Below are 23,380 nucleotides of genomic sequence, written 5' to 3'. Positions count from 1 at the left end.
AAACTTATTGACCCCGAGAGCTCAACCTCCATAGCATTTTCTGGTTCAGTAGGCCAAGATTTCCCTGTAAGAAAGGAGCATCCACAGAACTGGGCAGTTTAGCTGACGCTAATGTCACTGTCTAGGGACTCAACACAACAATTTTATGACTGCTGATAATGTCTCCAGGCTCAAATTCTTGATTTAGATGTAAACATTAAACCTTACTAAGGTGATATATTCTGACAGCATTAGCTTGCCTGAAAATACTTGTTTGTATGTACACTCTATTTGATAGCACACATTTATGTCTTGATTCTATTTGATAATATATATGCTTCTATTTAATTGTCAAACACACAATTCATGAAAAGTACAGCATAAAATTATGTATGTGTGTATAAATAAATGTTCACCACCCATAAAACAAGCTAACGGTGGCATAGCCTAAAAGGTAATCCCCTAGTAGATACTTGACATTCTCCACAGATGTGTGCCCCATACTCTGTCATTGGCTCTCTCCATCTGTTTTGTTGGCTTGTTTGTCCCATGTCTTTCTCCTTTGGAAAGCTAAGGAACTGAGATGGCTTTCAGATGGAGAAAAAACGTGTCCAGTGTGGACACTTAACTGGATCCCAAGTGACAACAGCTCCTCTCATACTGAATCTTCTTCTCTCTTCCCTTAAGACCTCAACTGCCACTGTGAACATAGTAGTCACAGACGTCAATGACAACGCTCCTGTGTTCGATCCCTATCTGCCCAGGAACCTCTCTGTGGTGGAGGAAGAGGCCAATGCCTTTGTGGGTCAAGTCCGGGTAAGCAGAGTCATCATTTAGTTTAAGTGTTGTTTGTAGGAATCTAATTTCTTATGTTGTAATTTTGAAAAAAGACACAGTTCAAGTAATCTATAAATGGCTTGTGGAATACTCTTCAGTATCCCACCCTTTGGTAGTCAGATCCTGTACATTCTAATTTTATTTGTTATATTTAATTACATTTGCATAATTTAAACATTTGCTAACATTGGTTTTCCTTTCTGACTTAACCCATGCAATTTTATGTTTTTGAAAGAAATATATTTAAAGAGCTATGTATTTTAGTGTGCAATTAGGATTGGATGTGGACCTTCCAAATGCAAGTATAGACTGCTAGATGTGAATTCATTTGATGTTATAAGACTGGTTTTAGATTCTGCTCCTTGCTGTATATTCTGCACCCTGTAGGATTAATCTCTAGGTGTGTTCTCCTACTTCCGGTGTGTACGTGATAGGCATTTTCTGCAGTTTTTATCGTCAGTGCCAGGGAAGAACCCAGAGCTTTGTGTGCATTAGTGGAACACGCCTCCACTGAGCCATAGCCTCAGCTCTGCAGTTGCTTTTGGCAAACTGCCTCGTTTCTAGTTCCCCCACTTGCTCTGTGGTTAGTCTCTAGCACAGCTCATGGTTTCAAAGCCACAGGATAAGCGAGATCTAGAGACAGATATCTCTGTCTGAAGCTCCTTCTGCAGATGAAGCATGGAGCTGTCCTTGGGGGCATAGCTAAGACTTACTCCTGGGAGACAGCTGAGGCAAGCAACAATAGAAACACAGGATACTGATTTAGTGCTGTCTGTGCCCTGGTCTACTCAATGACCGACCCTACCTGTCCTTGGGGGCTGGACGTGAGGTGGCACAGAGTCAACAACACATGACTTGGAAGCAGGTGAGAAATGCCACAGCAATCTCATCGGAATGCTACTGCAAGCTCTTTTAATACCCTCCACCTACACCCCATGGGTCCCAAGATAGCACCTCTTTTAAACAGCAGTTCCCAAATGGCTGGCATTATCGGCATCAACAAACATTGGTCTCTCAGGAAGTCTTCAATTAGGTCCTCCTACAGGAGATGCCTTTGCAGCTGCTCAGTGCCAGCATTTACTTAGAGATGGCTGCCGCTGTTCCTCCTATGTTTAGCTCAGTTTTTACTAAGATCAGGAAGTTCTTTGACATGAGCATCAGTGAGAACAAACATGGTACAGTCAGACAGCTGAGCTGCCTACCCATGTCTGGATCCAGGAACAGGAAAAAAAGTCTCTTCTAAGAGACTGTCCCAAAGGACTGAAAAACCTCCTGCAAGGTTCCACCTTTCAAGGGGTCTACCATCTTCCAGTAGTACTGGCTTGGGGACAATCCTTCAGCATAAGGTCTCTGAGAGGGCATTTATCCAAGCCCTAGCACTCAACAAGGAATGAGAATCAGCTACCCAGACCCCAAATCCAAGTGTGAACCCAGTTCTATCTCTGTGCTCATTTTTTTTCAAAGGATTCTGGCTGATTCTCTGAATAGGTATTTTCTAGAATCCTGCTGCTTTTTAACTAAGCATCGAGTCTAGTGTTTAGTAGAATCTACTGACTATGGAAGAAGTTTTCTTTAAGTGCTATTGTAGACTTTAATGAGACTTTCACATCAGGTCCTAAGATTACCAGCCCCCGGTTTTCATGTGTGTGTATGTGTGCTTGTATATGCATGTATGTATGCATGTATGAGTGTGTGGGTATGTACACTTGTGTGCACTTGTGTGTATGTGTGTACATACATGGGTACATGTGTGTGCATGTGTATGCATGTATGTACATGTGTGTAGACACATGTGTGGATTTACTTGCATGTGGATGCCTGGAGTTGGAGGTTGATGTCAGCAAAGACCCTGGATTGCTCTTCTACTTTTTTCAGTATGACAGTGTCACTCAACCAAATCCAAAGATCACAAATCTATCTAGTCTCCACAGCTAGCTTGCTCTGAGGATCCCTTATCTCTGTCTCCGAGGTTGGAATCATGAGTGGATCATCACACCCACCTGTTGTGTGTGCAGGTGCTGATGACCTAAACTCTGATCTTTACACTTCTACAGCAAGTACTTGCACACTGAACCACCTCCCCAGCCCAGGTCCTGAGAGTTTGATTGGCCTGTTCGAATCTGTTCTTTCTTCCTCCATAGATCTGCCAATACTCTGACTGCCAACCTCTATGGCCATTATCATTTTCAGTCCCTGTCTCCAATCCAGGAGAGAGCATACTTTGCATTTTCCTTCAACTCCAATGCACCACCAGGGAGAACCTGAACCACTGCGATGTTAGAGATGCTACATCGCTAACTGAAGAGCAGATGTGAAGCCATTCAAGCAATAGCCCCACTGCCTACACATTCTCTAGTGTCAAGAACAACACGTGGATTCTACAAAAAAAAAAATCACAAGTGATGGAAGATTTAGATAGAAATAGTTTCTTAGGGGTTTGGGGAGATGGCTCAATGAGTAATTGTTGTACAACCACATGGCCCTGATTTTGAATCACTAGAAACCACATAAAAAGCCAAGTATGACCAAATTGTACCTGGATCCCAGTTGTGTGAGAAGCAGAGAAAGAAGGATCAGTGGGACTCTGATTTCCAGCCTAGCTCCAGGCTCCATGAGAGACAATGTCTTGGTGGGTGGGGCAGGGGCGATAAGACAGAATGCTGACAGAGGACACTCAGTATCCTTCACTTCCCTTTGCAGTGCCCATAGGGGCATACACTCCCATACATGCATGTTCATACACTGCATAAATACTCAGCACACACACACACACACACACACACAAACAGCTGTGAGTTTTGGCTACACTGCACACCCACATTGCCCAGGAGATATTTTTGGATCCTTGAATGAAAGACATGCACATATACCTTAGCTTATTTTGAAAATACCTTGGCTACCTCAAAGGCTGGGCACTCCTAAACCTTTTCCTGCTACCCCAGGCCCAATCAGAGAAGTGGCCAGTGGCCACTTACCCCAAATCACACATGGCTGGGTGGCTTTATCTCCTGCTGCCACTGCATCCCATTTTCTTCCCTGAACCATAGCAAGTCTCCCCATTCTTCGCTGTGTCCTTGCCCACGCAATTCTAAGTGGCCCACCCTGTGTTCAACCATTGGCCATTGGCATCTTTATTGATCAATCAAAAACCAATTAAAGACAAGGACCTGGAGTGTCTGGACATGCAGATTGCCAACTTAAAGCATTAAAACCAATCTCCAACATACACACAGAGAGAGAGAGAGAGAGAGACAGAGAGACAGAGAGACAGAGAGACAGAAACAGAGAGACAGATACAGAGAGACAAAGATACAGAGACAGAGAGACAGAGACAGAGAGAAAGAGACAGAGAGAGAGATTTTAATATATTAAGATAGTACTAACAGTGAGGTGAGGACAAACATAGAAAGAAAGTACCCCAAAGGAAGCAGTCATGTAGACCAGCCACCATGTAGAAAAAAGATGATGACTATCAGGGTACATGAAAGGAGAGATAATATAAACACTTGTACCACAACTGCACCCCTAAAGCATCACTGATTCAGGAAAACTCATGGCTACAAGTACTGAAGGTAGAGTGATACATTGTGACCTTCCTTTATCCATCATAAGCAAATGGCACCTTATTTTATGTGGGTAATAAATGAGATAGTAGATGCTAGCAGACAGACACTGACCAAGCATGGCAGATTCTGTGACAGCTGGGCACAGGACGATCTCTACAAGCCACCAGGAAAGGTAACAGATGTCTACACTAGAGGCTGCTATGGAAACATCACATTGATGAGAAAAGAGGCATACTTAGGATAGGTATGGGCAAGAGGGACACAGAAAGGTGGAGAATCCCCTCCAGAACAGTCAATACTTAAAACAGGAAATGGGAGCACAACACACCATTTTTATAATAAACAAAACATCCCACAGCATTAAGATCCTGTATACCAGTGTTTGTTGTAGAAAATTCTGAGAACTCAAAAGGGGTATAAGATGTGGCAATATTAGATATGTAGGTGACAAAGATTAATTACTGTCATGGAAGATTAAATACTTCAAGGAGAAACAGACAGTGTTAAAAGAATTCAGGCACACGCCTGTAATCCCAGTACTTTGGGAGGCAGAGGCAGGCAGATTTCTGAGTTCAAGGCCAGCCTGGTCTACAGAGTAAGTTCCAGGACAGCCAAGGCTACACAGAGAAACCCTGTCTCAAAAAAGCAAATCCAAAAAAAACAAAAAAAAAACAAAAAAAAAAGGAATTCAGGCATGAGACCTTGGCCCATCACAGTTAAGTTGAATTATAATACAATCCTTACTCTGAAACACCATATTGTTTAAAATGAATTCTTTCAATCATATGACTATTTATATAAAACAGATATTCAATTATTTATGGAAATTATCATTCACACTTTATTTAAAATTAAAGGGATAGAGTTTATACTCAGTATATAAATAAAATCATGAGTAAGTGCAAGTAAGGTTGTCAATTTGTAGTTAATTTTTATTTTCTTACTTTCCATTTTATCATTCCCCCCAGTGAGTTCTGAAAAGGTACAGCAGGAGCTCTCTCCATTTTCTTGTTCTTGCATTTGATAAAACATGGTCCAGAGAATGTATATCAGTTTTGGAAACTGAAATATAAACCCAGCACCCATCATTTGATGGAGTGTATCTGGCTGTTTATTAGGCTGGGGCATTTCTACACAAAACTAGAACCACTTTGAATGTGCAAAGATGAGATAAACATCCCAAATAGCTCCACATACATCTGACTTTGCAGCTCTAGGAACATTCTAATGTGCTTCTACTGGAATTTTGATGCCTCATAATGGAATCCTGTTGCTACCTAATGATAATTATATAATACATTAATTTTACTAAATGACTCATGATCATCCTGTAAAATTTAATTTTAATTGTCACCACACACTATTAAGATAGACTCAAAGCCAGGATACATATGGTTAATTACCCTACTAAACTTGAGTTATTGGTTTCTGCTTATGTTCTCCTGGTCTTTCAATATGAGGGATCCACTGTTATAGATTCAAAAGCTGAAAGAATTCTTGTTTACTTTTTAAAGAGCTATATAGTAATGGGTATGTCTTAAACAATATTTAAGATTATATATGTCAAAATTATTTCAGTGAACCATCATTAATATAGAATAGAAACTACCAAGCAGAGGCTACTAATGAGGATCTTATCATTTGCAAGCATTGGAGGTAAAAAAAAAAAGCTTATCAATATTTTCTAACTGCTTGAAGTAGCAAAGTAGTAATGGAGGAAATATATGCAGAATAAAACCTAGCCAAGTATGAACATGTGAGTGTCTAATTGGGTGTGTGTGTTTGTGTGTGTGTGTGTGTGTGTGCATGTGTATGTATTTATTATTTATAAAAGATGGAAACACATTGTAGTGATCTAAGGTGATCAGGAAAGGGTTCAGAAGAAAAAAAAATTTAGTTCATTCATAACCACTGGTAACACTCTGTTGACTAAAAGAGAGCCAAGACTATAGACTATGAAGCAGTAAGCCATTAAAATATGACATAATTCATGGGGAATGCTGGTTTAAGGCCACTGAAGTTGAGAGTCACACGTCATTGACGATGTGCTTGAACTAATTCTGATACCCAGTGAGAGTGGTAAGATCAATGGTGATCAGTCGCCCTTATAATCATGTATCCAGATCACTCCCAAAGAAAGGACACTGCTGGTTTAATTTGTGGGGAGAGAGAGGTAGGTGGTATCTATCGTGGTATTCCATAGGATACCATCCATTGTACCATGAGTTCACTATAGGCCAAATGGGACCCTAGAATTTCCAGTAGTGACTGCAAGTGTCTTGCTTAGCACACTGGATGCTTTGGCCCATCTCTGTGTGGATATGTAGGTTAAGCTGGGTTATAGGGAGGGGAATGAGGACAGAAGGCTCTAAGCACACACCCTAGGTATCTAACCTCTGTAGTTGCCTCTCACTGAAAAAAAATATCTGAAGGGCCAAACATCTTCAAATTCGGAAGCAACCGTGTTTGTCTACTTCTCAGAGCACCTCGGGCATAAACATGCACAGACCACATCAGGGAAGGCAAACTCAGGAAGAACATTTCCTGTTAAGTTTAAATTGGGTCTTAGCCTTGTGTACAACGTAGAAGAAAACTCCCAGCAAACCCCCCATCAGAGTCCACCACACTCTTATAAGACAGAGCTCTGAGTCAACAGAACATCCTTTCAGTTCTAAAACAAAGATGTTGAATTTATTTAACCTAAAATCAAGGGCATTTCCTGGGAGATTTGTGTGCTAGCTCATCACCGGGAATATAGTGCAATGATTCATTTCTAACCCTTAAAGCAGTTTTAGAACCATTAGTAAGCTGCGGTGTTCAGAAGGGAAGGGGCCGTGTCATTTCGAAAAGGAAATTCATGTTTCCTTCAACTGTACATTTTAATATTAAACAAAATAAATCTGAACCTCTGGGGCCTGTCGCTGATTAATGTGGCTGTTGTCTCTCTGTGTGGGGTTCTGAAAATGAAAGGAAGGGAGGGAGCTCTATGAATCTTCCCTTACTTTCTGTAGCTCAGCATGGCACTCAACAGTGCCTCGAACTATAATACTTCTTTTTTAAGTGGGCCACAAGTGAGGAGCTTTACGTGTTCTCTTGCCAAGTCAAACAATATAATGCAGACACCACTACTCAATCCCCTTCCAACTACCACCACCGCCGCCGCCACTATCTCACAAATCACACAATTTAAAATGTAGGCGATGTCTATTTTGACGCTGCCACCTACAAACTTATGTATAATGAGATTCATTTGTTGCCTACGGCTATTTTTCGAGGGAAAAAAAAAACCGTGATCTTTTGATGATTCAATGAGCAGTTCATGAATAGATTTAAAAGGTATGGAAGTAGTTTTCCAGTAGTTATTTAGAGTCCAGCCTTTCACCAGTCTTAGTCTTAACACCTTAGAACAAATGTGTGTGTGTTCATTTGTGTAGATATGTATACATAAATATTTTATAATTCTAGAAACAGTAAATGATGGTTCACTGTAGACCGATAATCACAGCTGAAGTCTTTATTGGAAATGTGATCTCTTTTCTATCTCTTTTCTAATGCCTGCTTGTTTCTAGTTTCCATGTTCCATTGCATCTGATACGGTCTATTTTCCTATAAACTGTTGGAACTGTCTCCTAAATTGCTCTTGTGACTCTGTGCCTTCCTTTGGAAAACCTCCACTCCCATCAGGCCCTCAGCATACATCACATCCAGATGCTGATGGCTCCCACAGATGTATCTTCAGCTATTCTTTCTAACAGTCAAACTTCCTCGAATAGAGCTGTGACTTCTAAACATCCTTCCCTGAAAGCGTTCCTTCTCCATAGTCCACACCTGTCTTAGTCAGGGTTTCTATTCCTGCACAAACATCATGACCAAGAAGCAAGTTGGGGAGGAAAGGGTTTATTCAGCTTACACTTCCACGTTGCAGTTCATCACAAAAGGAAGTCAGGACTGGAACTCAAGCAGGTCAGGAAGCAGGAGCTGATGCAGAGGCCATGGAGGGATGTTTCTTACTGACTTGCTTCCCCTGCCTTGCTCAGCTTGCTCTCTTATAGAACCCAAGACTACCAGCCCAGGGATGGCACCACCCACAAGGGGCCCTGCCCCCTTGATCACTAATTGAGAAAATGCCCCACAGTTGGATCTCATGGAGGCACTTCCCCAACTGAAACTCCTTTCTCTGTGATAACTCCAGCTGTGTCAAGTTGACACACAGAACCTGCCAGTACAACACCTCAGTTGATCCTCCCCAGAACAGCTGTCATGAAGCCATCAACCACTTCCTTCTCCCTCAAAATGTATATCTGCCAGTCACCAATAAGGATCCCTATTCAGGCTGATGATTATTTTATTGGCTTATTTTCTCTTTTAACAACCGTGTAAGGGTCATATTTGTCTTTTTATCTGAAGTATTATTATAACCATGAGATAGTCTTGATAGCTACTACTTATCGTCATTTGATTGCTAGGGTATTGTAGTTAACGTAATACAGCTTTAGAAGCTGGTCCGGGTCAGCATACCTGCAGCCATGGTGGAACTGGGTACCTGAAAGGGAGGCTGGAAATGAAAAAAGACTGGGAGTGGGGTGAGTTTAATTTTCAGCTCTGTGTTTATATAGGGAAAACCCGCAGACCCATCCTTTGTTTCAGCTGGATTGAGTTTGAAAGCAATCTCAGCAGGCAGTCTGCACCTGTAGGAAATTGACCCACCTAGGTCCTTAAGATCCAACTGTGGCAAACACTTAAGGTCTATTTAGCCTGCTCAAGGCTGGGGGAAGGGCAAGCATGCCTTAAAGAAGTCATACCCTAACAATTTTGATAATTCACCAATAATTGTAGCCTGTTCAGAGTCACTCGTGTCTGTTCTGAGATCTCTCCTGTGTCGGTTCGGTTTTGATTGTTTGTGTAGTTGTATTGAACAGCGCCTACGAGATTAGTGAAGCATACCTTCTGGGTGTGTTTGTGACTAGGGAGTAGGGATGAGGCCTCAGTGTGGACGGCACCATCCAGCTCAGAGGGTTTGGACTCAGAGTGGAAACTGGAAACTTAAGTGGAAAGAGGAAAGCTCACTGGCACAGACACACTCTCTCTCTGTTCCCTGCTCACCAGGAGGTCAGCTGCTAGACTCAGAGACTCAGCCAGGTCCTCCCAGCCACAGTGGGTTGGAATCTCTGGGTGTGAACTAACTAAAACTAAATCTCTCCTCCTTTAGGCTGTTGGTTTCCACCATTTGTCAAGGCCTTGAGAAGGCTGGTAGCAAGCTTGCCCCTAACCTGCCCCACCTCTGCCCTTGCCCCTGCTTTTCCCCCACCCTCTTCCCTGCCCCCGCCCTTACCTTCACTCTTCTTTTTTACCACCACTCTTCTTTTATTTCCTGTCTCCATTTTTTATTTAGGCAGCTCATCCTTAAAATTTCCTATCACATATACTCACTCCTAGGAGACCCTTTGGGGACATTTCTGTAGACGAGTTATCTCCTCATAGGCAGCATGCTAAAACACATTCATATCTGCTATCCAAATTACTTAAATCACAGACTGCATTGTTGATCATAGGAAGGATGGTATTCTTGGTTTGAACTCCCAGAAACATGCTAAATTATCTATGATGAATGAAGTTCTTTAAATTTGATGTTTTACTCTAAAATTCATGAAGTGTTGGAAAGAGACTGAGGCCACATTTATAGTGCATGTCAGCTTCTAAATGTACGTGTTTGACATATTAGGTAAGCATACCCACACCCATAATTCATGAAAAATGAGAGTAGAGTTTAATATTGCTCATCTATACATTTTTTTAAATTTTGACATATGGCATACTATATATATTTAGGTGATTTTTTTTAAAAAGAATTGTTAATACAACAACAATTGAAGTTGTCATTGAGTAGATAAGAACAATATAGCATACCCTTTTGCCCACTCCTGGAACAGAGTAATCGTAATGGAGAATTCTCTCAGGTATAATTGTTATCTGGAAGGAAAGTATAACTAACACACTACTAGCCTAAAAGATCTTTTTTTTAAATCTCCTTTGAAATGTATATCAGGCTAGGGAGATAGTTTAGTTGGTAAAGTGCTTGCTATATAAGTATGAGGACCTGAGAACATTCTATAGAATCTAAATCAACAGTTAGGCATGGCAGTATATATTGGTCATAAGAGCACTGGAGAGCCAGGAGCCAGATTACTAGACCTTGCTTATGGCCTGGTTAGCCTAGCCTGAACTGGTAAGTGCCAAGTCTTTGTAAGAGACCTTGTCTAGGGGGCTGGAGAGATGGCTCAGCACTTAAGAGTACTGGCTGCTCTTCCAGTAGCCCAGGATTCTATTCCCAATACCCACAGGGCAGTTCACAGCTGTCTATAACTCCAGTTCCAGGGGATCCAACACACTCAAACAGATATACATGCAAGCAAAATACCAATATACATAAAAATGAATTATCAAAAATGTTTTTAAAAGATACCTTGTCTAGAATTAATAATAATAATAAATAATTATTATAATAATAAAAGAGCCAATGGCTCCTAAGAAAAGACACCCAAGGTGGACCTCTGACTTCTACATGCTTATGCAGATATGTGGATGTACATGCACAAAGACATATTTTTCTTCAATTATTTAACATCTGCTGAAGAATTAGCAACTATTTTCACCTCATAGCCTTGCTCTGTTCATCTTGCTGTACCATTCAATGTGATATTACATATTTATAAGATCCCACTTTACAAAAATCGTATTCCAGTTTTATAGACTTGTAAGAACTCATGGCTTATACGCTGATTTGGACTCGGCTCTCATTCTTTACAAAGGCTATAGATATGCTTACTTTCCCTGAGGACTACACAGCCAGAAATAAAAATGGCAGTCAACTGTTGGGTTCATAGACACAAGGCCAAGTATTCTGAAGCACTGTGTTGACCACAGCTTCTTTTTCTCATGTATTTAAAAAGGCAAATGTGATGTTCCATCAATGTATAACTCCTATCTCATTATAAAGAAAATACAGCTGTAAACACAATATGTCTCTATAGTGAGCTGTGCCCCACAATTACATGTCCCAGTCTTCAATGCAGTCACCTTCCTCTCCTGACACTTGGTACTTGCTGGGCCTTGTCCTCTGGTGCAGACTCACCACCAGAATGAGCTTCTACAAATGACATAGTTTGGTTGTGTCTGTCTTTTGAATTATATATATCTATATATCTATATATAGATAATCTGTATATAATATAGATAGATAGAATACACACACATATATACATATATACATATATACATATATACATATATATACATATATACATATATACATATATATACATATATACATATATATACATATATACATATATACATATATACATATATACATATATACATATATACATATATACATATATATACATATATACATACATATATATACATATATATACACATACACACACACACACACACACACACACACACACACACATATATATATATATATATATATATATATATATATATATATATATATATATATATAAACAAAGCCATCCCAATGGGCGCATGTTGGTGGTGGTTGTCCTTTGTTCATCTTTTCTGTGATTCAGTACCTTTCTGTCTCTCTTATTCTGCTTTTATATGCTGCTGCAGTGTGGCTCATCTCCCCACTACACTTCTGATGCTTATGTGAGTGGCCTTTGTCTCAAGAATGTTGTCTCCGTAAGTCTATGAATAGTCCTGTTGTTTCTCTTCATACACATGTGAGTTTCTAGGTAACATACATGTGTGTGTTTGGCTGTATTGACAATTCCAGATTGCTTGCCAAGGTGACTTTTTCAAGATTCAATATGGTGACGATCAACGTTCTGCTGTGTCAGTCCTTCTACCAACAAAGTGCAGCATTAGACGCATTACCCTGTGGCCTTAGTTGTCATTTCCCTGAGACTGAGTATCTTTTCCACATTTTTAAATTTTCATTCTTTCTTTCAAAATGTATATATGTTAGTCTCTTCCTCACTTGCCCATTGAACTTGCGTTGACTTTTTTTGTGTGCCTTGGTGTTTTATCTGCAGGTATGTCTATGTGAGGGTGTCAGAGAGTTGTAAGCTGTCGTGTGGGTGCTGGGAATTGAACCGAGGTTCTCTGGAAGAGCACTTGGAGAGATGACCATCTCTGTCCACCTTAAGTATGACTCTTTCCTGATTATACATGCTCCAGACAATGTTTCTATCTCTATGGCCAGCATCTCATGTACCTGAAGAAGAGTTTGGAGTTGGGGCTTTAACTCAGTTTGAAAATACTGCCTAGCATGTACAAGACCCTGGATTCCATCAATGGATCTGCAACCTAGCAAATACCTATAGATAAGAGTGATTCTGGACACATTATATTCTCACCCATGAATCATTTTGAAGTTGTCAAAGTTAAGAAGTGTTCCCTATACCCCCCCCCCCCGCAGAGTCATAAGTATCACCCTATATAACTTAGGCACTTTGATTTTTCTCTTATTTGTATTAAATTTATTATCTGTATTTTGAGGGGTCATAGGGTATCCTATATTTATCCAGCAGGCAAACCTTCCCTTGCTGCTTTGCTAAGTCATGTCATAATTCCATAATCATGTGTCTCAGGGTTGTTTCTGTTTTCTCTCTTTCGTTTGATTGGTCTCTCGGTCTATCTCTGCAACAACTGCAACATTGTCTCACACAGACTTTATTTTCTTAGTATGGCTATTTTTTCCTTAGTATATGCTAAATCAGTCCTCTTAGTCCTTGGAACGTCACTAGAGACAACTCTGATAATTCCTTGGTTACAATGTCTCCTCTTCGTACTTGTAAATTATTTGCATGAGTAGACAAATATGAGCAGTGACTACTGTTGCAGGAAATATTAAAAAAATGAACTCGCCAACTCTCTGTGGGGTTGGATCATGCTCTCACACTCCTGTCACTGCTGCCAACTCTCTAGAGCTAGCCCCCCACAGCATCTGGCTTACTTGTCTGTCCAGCCACTAGTTCCCTTCTCTGTCATAATCCCCCATAACCAGCTGTCCAACACTCTAGTAACCAGATGGAGCAGCCAACCTCACAGGTGCATAACACAATACCCAGTAACCTGGTAGAATCAAGACTCTTAAAGCATAATTAACCAATCAGATTTATGTATCAATAATATCACAATTTACAAGATGTCAGTACAATAATTTCAGAGCCAAGCGATAATGATAAAAGCATTATCTCACTTTTTCTAATCTTGTGAAATCATAGCTACTCGTGGCTAGAAAACACCATGAGGGTACACATCAGCAGCCATCTTGGTTCCTCTTCCTACCCTGAGATTCTCCCTGTCTTCTTGACTCATAGCTCTGCCTCCATTTCACAGGCCTCCCACTTCCCTAATGTGATTGGACAGGGAAAACCCTGCAACATTTTACCATCTCTATTTAATTTAAAAAAAAAAAAAGACTTTCTCTCAAAATATAAATTGACCAGAACTATTACAATTCTGTAAATTATATGGTATAAGATAGACCTAACACCCAGTCCAACATTTTTGCCCATAAAATTGAACACTGTCTTGATTGGTATCATTCCTGCCTCCTGGCATTGTACTGGGAATCTTGCATCCTATTACTTAGGATCCAGTCACTCCATAATTCTATCACTCTAGTGGAACACTTTCTGCATGCCCTTGGTGAAAATATCATCCTTGTCTTTAGGAGCTGCAGGATATAAGAGCAGAAACACACTAATCTCTAAGGACAGGAAGTGTCCAGGTTCATCAGGATGATGGTAGGGGAGGGCCTTCCATTCCTGAACTCTTTCTATTCATGTCCATTTTTCCTATAAAGAACAGAATATTATGCAATGGTCCTTGTTTCCTTAACCTTTCAGCAATTGTCCCCAAAGGTTCATTTGTTGTATCTTTGGGAGCCTCCTCCATATTTCAAACAGGCTGCCTGTGCTTATTATTTCTATGCATAGAGTCAACTGATACAGTCCTTTACATATACTAGAACTCCTTTTCCCAAAAAGATGAGTCCTTTAAATTAAAAAAAGAAATGTGTTATGAGGAATCCATGGACAATCAAAAAACAACTTAACACCCTATGAAATTAATATTGGTTGCTGGAATGTTAAAAGAAAAATAACCCATATTTATTATAATATGTATGTGTGTGTGTGTGTGTGTGTGTGTGTGTGTGGTGTGTGTGTGTGTGTGTGTGTGTGTGGTGTGTGTGTGTGTATCACAGTGAATTCACAGAAATTATGAGCCTTCAATCTACCTGTTTTAGATATTTTTAAGTACTGTATATCAAAGCAATGGCATTATTGACTTTAGGAACATGATTGATTACTTTTGATTAATGTCTACAGATAATTGTTCTTCATGAACATTGAGCCACCATTCCTTCCTTCTGGTAGTTAGAACACTTACATGGCCATGCCACAACTTGACCTAAATTATAGGTCCAGGAACAATGAAAGAAGTAAGAATTGAGATGTGAGGTATAAACACATAAGCCATCTCAAGGGGATGCTATTGAAAGCCCAGTGTACCATTTCCTGCACAGTGGACAGCAATGTCCTGTAGTAATAGAAACTGTGCTTTCTAGTGTGTAAATTTTAAAGTTTATTTTATTTGTCTTTAACAAATTGTCTCTTTTATTTTACATTTTACATGCATGAATATTCAGCTGCATGGATGTAGTTGCACCATATGCATATATGGCACCTACTGAGTCTACAATGGTGTCAGATCGCCTGCAACTGGTTGTGACCCACCATGTGTGTTCTGAGGATGGTAATCTGGTGCTATTTAAGAGCAGCAACTGCAATTAAACACCGAGCCATCTTTTTTTTTTCTTTTTCTTTTTTATTATTAAATATTTGCTTTCTTTACATTTCAAATGGTGTCCCCTTTCTGTGTTACCCCTCCAAAATACCCCTATCCCATCCCCCCTCCCCCTGCTTACACCCCACCCCCCAATTTCCTGACTTGCCTTCCCCTATTCTGGGGAATTGAGCCTCATAGGACCAATGGCCTCTCCTTTCATTGATGTCTGAAATGGTCATCTTCTGCTACATATATAGCTAGAGCCATAAATTCCTCCATGTGTATTCTCTTTGGTTGGTGGTTTAGTCATAGCAGCATTAATTATAATAGCCAGGAGCTGGAAAGAACCCAGATGTCCCTCAACAGAGGGATGGATACAGAAAATGTGGTACATTTACACAATGGAGTACTACTCAGCTATTAAAAACAATGGCTTCATGAAATTCTTAGGCAAATGGATGGAGCGGTTTTGTTGTTGTTGTTGTGTTATTGTTGTTTTAACTCTTCTAGTCTCTGTTTTAAAGCACTTTTAGGTTTTTACCTATAAGCACCCACAGACAGGCAAGAATATAAATTTACCGGTAATTCTTACTGAGATGACCAAACTAATATTCTAATGAGTTTCATCTTTTATTTGCCACTTTTTCTAGAATCCTTTAACACTAACAATTAAGATATCAATAGCGCTGATCTAATGTTGAGGAACCAGTGACTTTTTCCTTTAGAATGTATTATAGAATTAAGTGATTTTTGAATTCATCATTAATAATTCACTAGGTTTTTAAAGGACTGTGTCAAATATCAGGCCGGCCTTATTCTGAGTGCTCGTCTCTCTTACTAAAGTGTTAGGCTTTACATTTGAAAAGAAGTGACAACTGGGCTCTGGCTGGCAAATTTAGGCCCTGTTATATTTAAATCATTTTTAAAAGAAAACTCCATTGCTTAAACTATGTGGACTTATGTGGGAAGAAAAACAATGCAAGATTTTATTTCGTCTCTCACTGATAACATAGCATAGAAAAGAATCACCCAGGAACTGTTTTATAACATTCAGATTTCAGATCATTTTCAAAGGTGCTTGAAGAAGTGTGCTTGTTTGGCATTAGGATTTCTGGGCTTTCTGATTATACACAATATTCAATTGGGAATCAATTGACCCACCTGGGTATGTCCTGCAGGACAAAGTTAGATTCCCACAGACTATGCTTTCTGTGAGTTCAATTATTGAAATGAATCTCAAACTTGGCATTGATTTTATAATTATAGCAAAGAACTTCTTATGTAATTATTTTAAAAATAGCCATTATCATGAAAATATCTTCTTGATACAGGGTCTTTCTATATGTAGCCCGTAGTGGCTTGCAATTTTCTATGTTGACCAGGCTGCCCTCAAACTCACAGAGATGTGCCTGTTTCTGCCTCCCGATTGCTGAGATTAAAGTCAAGCACCACAACACACAACACATAAACACACACACACACACACACATATGCATACACATACTCATGTGAGCAGTCGTGTGTGTGTGTGTGTGTGTGTGTGTGTGTGTGTGTGTGTGTGCTAATTACCTATATTCAGAGAGACAGGTTAAGAAGAAATAACCATGATCATTGCCTGAATAATGACCTAAAATAGCTTACTGTTTCTGAGTATATTCTATTCATCCCACAATAAATTTTATAGTGTAAGAGCCCATGATTTATTTACCAAAGAATGATACCCAAGACTCAAATAGTATGCAAACGCAAGCATCCTTTTATTCTGCAGAAGTGTATCTTGCTGGGGTCTACCATGTACCAAGACAGAGGTGCCACAGTGAGTTCACAGGCCTGATTTAAAGCACGTTAGGGGAAATTCAGGGAGCCACAGGTGACTTCTATCTTAATCTGTGGGCTCTCTCTCTAGGGACATTCCAGAACCATTGCTGGGGGCTGGAAACTGTTACTGAGGAAGTCTAGAAACTGTTGCTGACCCATCGCCCTTGCCTTAGACCTGGTAGCAGGTCAGCTTCTCATAGCAGGCCAGTTTCAAACTGGCTGCCTGAGGCCTGGGTTGTTGTTGTTGTTGTTGTTGTGTTTCAGTAACTGACTTGCCTAGATTTTCCAGACCTTGGAAATAGAGATTTAGGCTTAGTCTCCTGAACTGTCTCAATTCGAAACTTATCATGGAGGCAGCCTGTCTCAACAAAACATTTCAAATGGCCAACAATTTAATAGCAATCTACTAAAGAAAAATCCCCATATCTTGTAGCTCAAAATGCTTCCCATCCCAGCCCTTCAGAGTGCATCGGTTCCTCACCTCTAGAGCACAGGATCTCCTCGTTGTTTAGCACCTGACTGTTAATGGTCAACCCAAAGCTTTGCAGTAGGGTGTGTTACATCTCTGATCGCTTTGACCATTTGCTCATAAAGTCATAAACTAGACGTAAATATTGAGAAAGGGTGAAGGAATAAATAGAAACAGAGCTGTGGGCTTACTAAAAACGACACTTGGAGAACCTCGTCAAACCAGGGCCGCCGACCACTGCTTCATAGGCATAAAAGTTCATTGGCAAGTGATAAAAGGAAATTGGTTGTTTGTGAATTGCTTCACTTTGAGTTATTTAGTTCTTCATCAAAACACAAGGTCCTTTTGAAACAAAAGCCCGTTTTACGAGGTTTCGAGGTGGTAAACGATTTAATGATAAAGGGAGTAAGAGGAGACCCAGAGATGGAGACTCTGGGAGGCTGTGTTGTGGACAAGAAGAAAAGTAGAACAAGAAGATGAGGATATTCTTAAAAAGGCACATTAAGGAAATTCTTTTGAAAGTCAAAGTTAATTTCCTGACTGAAATCATGGATAATCTGGTTATAGCCTCTTTGGGACAAGCGTGAGACAGAAATCTTTGTACCTAAAAGACTCTGCAGTTAATTTTATGATTGCACTGAAATATGCAGGTAATCTAAATCCTGAGGAGAAGGGAAAATCATTATTAGTGCACTGAAATAATACCATGCATAGGAGAAACTTAATGAATTAAGGCTTTGCCACTGTTGAAAACTAAGTTTTCTTCTCCAAGCAGCTTTGCACCCAGAATTTTCTCTTTGATTGGCCCCAAAATTACAGATAGCAAATCCAGTCAGCTCAAGAGACATTAATACCACAGCTCACAATGTTTGGCATTAAATACCACACTGATGATTCCGATTATGTGGTACCTGTAACTTTTACTTGCCTAAGAGATGCTGTAAAGAAATATATTTGGAGAAATGTCCTATAGCCATAGGTTCATGTCTTTCATAATCTAGTTTTATTTTGTACTTAGCTTACTGTCTTCTTTTGAAATGGGGGTTCCTAAGAAGAGAGAAATATCCAGAACCCTGTAATTAGAGGTTGACAAGAAATAAATGACCATGCAATCCTGGGAGAAATTTTATGACTGTGGTCTTTATATGTTGGGATCAGCGGGCAGCGGCTGCTCCAGAAAGACCACACCAGGCCAAGCAGTTCCACATGAGGTTTATTGAGAAGGGAAAGGGCAAAGGTCGCGGTGGAAAGAGAAGAGGAGAAGAGGGGTGTGTGCTCCTCTTATATATACAGATGGTGACAAGGTCACAGGTAAAGGTGAGCCCAATGGATTCTGGGAATATGGTGGCCAGTTGTCTTGGCAACAGGCCCTGGTACCAACGTTATGCATCTTCAGACATTTAGTCATGGTTTTAGATCCAGTAAGTTTATGGTATTATATGGTATTATATATGTTACTACACAGATATATGTTATTATGTTATTATAAAGATAAATGTTATTATATAGTTATATGTAATTATAAAGTTTTAAAAGTATTATGTATATTATTCATATGCACATCTTGCTTATTACATTATTCATCCAGTAGTCAGACATAGCATGAGGGGCAAAAGGAAAACCCTATGAGCAAGTGTAATGGAGTTCTCCCACTTGAGCTAGAAGGCTTGAGAAATGAAAGCCATGCAAGAGGAAACTATTCAGGCACAGCTGATAAAACAGAGATATTCCGTACAAGTAACTTAACAGATAGCTTATTGGATAACTCTTCAGGCAGTGTGTGCAGTGGCTATGAGTGCTGAATCTTCTCCCACTAGAAGATTGAGATAAATGTTATTTTTTTTTAAAAAAATGGATACAGCAAGAGTCATTTCTTGGCCATGAACATGTCAGAAATGTTCATCTTGTCAGCATGTTTGAACACTGACAGCCATAGTAAAGAGAGACATAGAAGATGCTAGAAGGAAAGTACCATGTCCCCCAGGGGTGGCTTCTGGGATACTGGAGGATTATAGAGCTCTTCCCGGGTGCTTTGTTCAGTGTCAGTAATAGGAGAATGGAGAGGGAAAGGCATGGTTGTTAAAAGGTGTTTCTGTTTCTTTGCAATCATTCCCTCCATAGTTTAAGATCGTGTTTTCCTTCCTTCTGACATCACCTTACTTCAGAGTTCATACAGAATTAAAGCAAACAGGAGGGGAGACACTAATGATATTCTAGGTCATCTCTAATCTTCACATTTCAAATCTAATATAAATCCTGAGTTCTGATGGACTCGTGGTCTTCAAAGTATGTATTTCCCTGATACGGCTCTTTATTTTCAGACTCAAATGGCATAGAACTAAACGTTCTCAAGCCAATAGTATATTGTTTCCAAGTGATAGACCTGTTATCTCTGGGCTCTGCCCCCCTTCGAGGTAAAACACTTAGCACAGGAGCCAATGGAGTGTCTTCCTAAACAAAGATCTCAGAGAGAAACCACAGCAGGGTCTTAAATTCAAATCCGGTTCCTTTTGTGTGCTCATAGTAATAATCTAGCCAAATTTAACTTTCCATAGAAGAGCTATCTTCCAAACGCTGAAAATAGCACCCTGACGGGTAAGTGGGAAGGCAGAAAGGATAGAATCCTGTGCTATCTCTGACGTTTTAGTCTCCCACTGAATCAAATTCAAGAGAAAGACAAGCAGCACATCACTAGGCAGAAAAGAAAAACCTGAACAGTGAGTCTGAACAATCAAATCAATAATTTTGATTAAATAATTTTAAGGCTATGCTTTAGCCGATTGTTTTGAGGGGAAAAAATCAATGGTTGCTATTGTGACTCGTTTTTCTATATGTGTAGAAGAAATTTATAACCTAATTTTTTTAAAAAAAAAAAAGATTCAGATAGAGCTTTTGATAGGACTATAAGCCACCACCCAGATTCTCCTTCAATGAAAAAAAAAAAAAAAAACCTATGTCTCAGCTGCTGGGAGTGAGGTAAGCAGGTGCTTCCCTGCCCAGCATCACAATCTGGTTGTTGTATTGTGTGTTCTGACCTAAGGCAGAAGGGTAAGTAAGGTCTGGTCATTTGGGCCCAGTGAAGAACAATTGTGATCTGCAAAGCTAATTATAGAACTGCCTCTGGGTTTGGCTAATGCTGCCGCTGGCCCCTTGGAAATGTTAGCCCTCTCTCCTCGAACCCAATCTTGCTTTCTCCACCCTTCAAAGGCATTGATTTCGAAGGCACACCGGACGCAGTACAGGGCTGGCGGGCAATGTCTGCCTCCCTGCTTTCTTCTCAGGGCGTACAGCCTGCACGCACACGCAGCTCCTCCTTCAAGCTATGGGAATCAAAGAGAGGGGCCACGGACTGAAACACAAATAGACAAAAGCAGGCGATATTTCCTCGGCTTGTTTTCTCACTATTTACTTTACGACACCTCAGAAGGATTGCTTCATTGTGATTTCCGAAACTCGGGACTGGAAATGTTCCCTGTGTGCGCCGTAATTCACAGCATGGATATACAGCAAGCACAGCTGCTTATCCATCGTCTCCGCCCGTCTATTTTCATGTTTTTTATGGGGGGCTCAGTGGAGCCCGCAGTCCGTTCTAATGGTTCCGTGACTCCTCAGCCTCCTTGCCCAACCTCGTCAGCACAGACAGATTCCTGTCAGAAAAAATCATTCTTTATGAAGCAGACTCGGTAATGTTTCCTGTGGGCAGACCGAATCAAAGCAGTTCTCGCTGGCCACCGTTGGCTGATAGCACTGTCTTCCATGTAGATTCTTCAGATTTTAAGATTGGAATGAGTCCATGGCTTTCTTCTGTATTACCCACCAAGATTCCTTCTTCTTGGGAATGATTTGATATGTGAGTTGTATCTTGGCTATCCAGAGCTTCTGGGCTAATATCCACTTATCAGAGACTGCATTCCATGTGTGTTCTTTTGTGAATGAGTTACCTCACTTAGGATGACATTTTCCAGTTCCAACCATTCCTCTCCATTCCTATCTGCTGTCTTATATGATTATGTCATTGCATTCTACTGACAAGAATCTTCCCATGGAGAGGAGAAATATCACATAAACATAACTCCATAGATCATAATTCATTATATTAAGGAAGAATTCCATTCACCCACTCTCTGTGGAGAGTGGTTCATCTACTCACTGTCTTTGTGCCAGCAATAAAACTATATGCATGCATGTGTGTGTGCACGACTCCCACACACACATACAGTTAAATTTTTTCTTGATTTTTTTGTAATCTCCAGCCTGATTTATTTTTCTCTCATTTAGACAGAAAAACTTAAAGATGTTGATGAAATGTCTTAGTATTTATAAATCTTTTTCCTTGTTCGATATATTTTTTATTTACATTTCAAATGATTTCCCCCCTTCTGGCCCCCCACTCCCCGAAAGTCACATAAGCCCCCTTCCCTCCCCCTGTTCTCCCACCCACCCCTTCCCACTTCCCTGTTCTGGTTTTGCCTTATATTGCAACACTGAGTCTTTCCAGAACCAGGGGCCACTCCTCCGTTCTTTTTGTACCTCATTTGATGTGTGGATTATGTTTCGGGTATTCCAGTTTTCTAGGTTAATATCCACTTATTAGTGAGTGCATACCATGATTGATCTTTTGAGACTGGGTTACCTCACTTAGTATAATATTCTCCAGCTCCATCCATTTGTCTAAGAATTTCATGAATTCATTGTTTCTAATGGCTGAATAGTACTCCATTGTGTAGATATATCACATTTTTGCATCCATTCTTCTGTTGAGGGATACCTGGGTTCTTTCCAGCTTCTGGCTATTATAAATAGGGCTGCTATGAACATAGTGGAGCATATATCCTTATTACATGCTGGGGAATCCTCTGGGTATATGCCCAGGAGTGGTATAGCAGGATCTTCTGGAAGTGAGGTGCCCAGTTTCTGAGGAACCGCCAGACTGATTTCCAGAGTGGTTGTACCAATTTGCAACCCTACCAGCAGTGGAGGAATGTTCCTCTTTCTCCATATCCTCACCAACACCTGCTGTCTCCTGAGTTTTTAATCTTAGCCATTCTGACTGGTATAAGGTAAAATCTCGGGGTTGTTTTGATTTGCCAGTGGAGGAGTTAGAGAAAGGACTGAAGGAGCTGAAGGGGTTTGCAACCTCATAGGAAGAACAACAATATCAACCAACCAGACCCCCACAGAGCTCTCAGGAACCAAGCTACCAACCAAGACACATGCCTCCGGCTTCATATGTAGCAGAGGATGGCCTTGTCAGGCATCAATGGGAGGAGAGGTCCTTGGTCCTATGAATGTTTGATAGATGTCCCAGTGTAGGGGAATGGAGGACGGGGAGGTGGGAGTGGGTAGGTGGGTAGAGGAACACCCTCATAGAATCAGGAGGATGGGGGATGGGATAGGAGGATTTTAAAAAAAGTGGTTCATGATGAGGTAGGTTGCCAGGGCAAGCCTGGCTTGTCTTTTTTCTTGTTTGGTTCTTCTTGAGGCAGCAGAGGGTTGTGTAAGAATTGGCTTTATGGTGGGCAGTGGTGGTGCGTGCCTTTAATCCCAGAACTTGGGAGGCAGAGACAGGCAGATTTCTGAGTTCCAGGCCAGCCTGGTCTACAGTTGAGTTCCAGGACAGCCAGGAAACCCTGTCTCGAAGAAAAAAAAAAATAGAGAGAGAGAAAGTTGGTCTTACCTGATGTGTCTATGTCACTTTGTTGTGGTTGCTGACTTCCTGAGTGCCTCTGAGGCCAGAAGGTAGTCTCTGACATTTAGCACCTCCTCTTAAAACAGCAGAGGATTAAATAAAGTAGCCTTTGTTCTAACTCAGAGGCACTGACTCTCACTCCCAGCAGGCTAGTTAAACTCTTGGAAGGAAGAGGGACACTTTGAAAAGTGATTT

The 23,380-nt window shown here is 40.5% G+C and overlaps 1 protein-coding gene across 5 annotated transcripts in view; it reads left to right on the top strand.

Moving 5' to 3' along the window:
* Pcdh15 (protocadherin related 15) overlaps window positions 1-23,380 on the top strand; it is an 840,767-nt gene that overhangs the window by 594,349 nt on the left and 223,038 nt on the right. For all 5 annotated transcript variants that reach the window (XR_007974376.1, XM_052163513.1, XM_052163511.1 and 2 more), the window contains exon 18: window positions 667-795. Coding sequence is in view for 4 of the 5 variants with exons in the window: in XM_052163513.1 (XP_052019473.1) it covers window positions 667-795 (129 nt within the window). In the remaining variant the exon portion in view is untranslated. The remainder of the gene's footprint in view (window positions 1-666; window positions 796-23,380) is intronic.

The sequence above is a fragment of the Apodemus sylvaticus genome, chromosome 19, assembly GCF_947179515.1.
Source record: "Apodemus sylvaticus chromosome 19, mApoSyl1.1, whole genome shotgun sequence".
Classification (NCBI taxonomy): domain Eukaryota; kingdom Metazoa; phylum Chordata; class Mammalia; order Rodentia; family Muridae; genus Apodemus; species Apodemus sylvaticus.
Note: the sequence above shows the minus strand (reverse complement) of the source record. Positions and strands in the feature narration are given on the sequence as shown.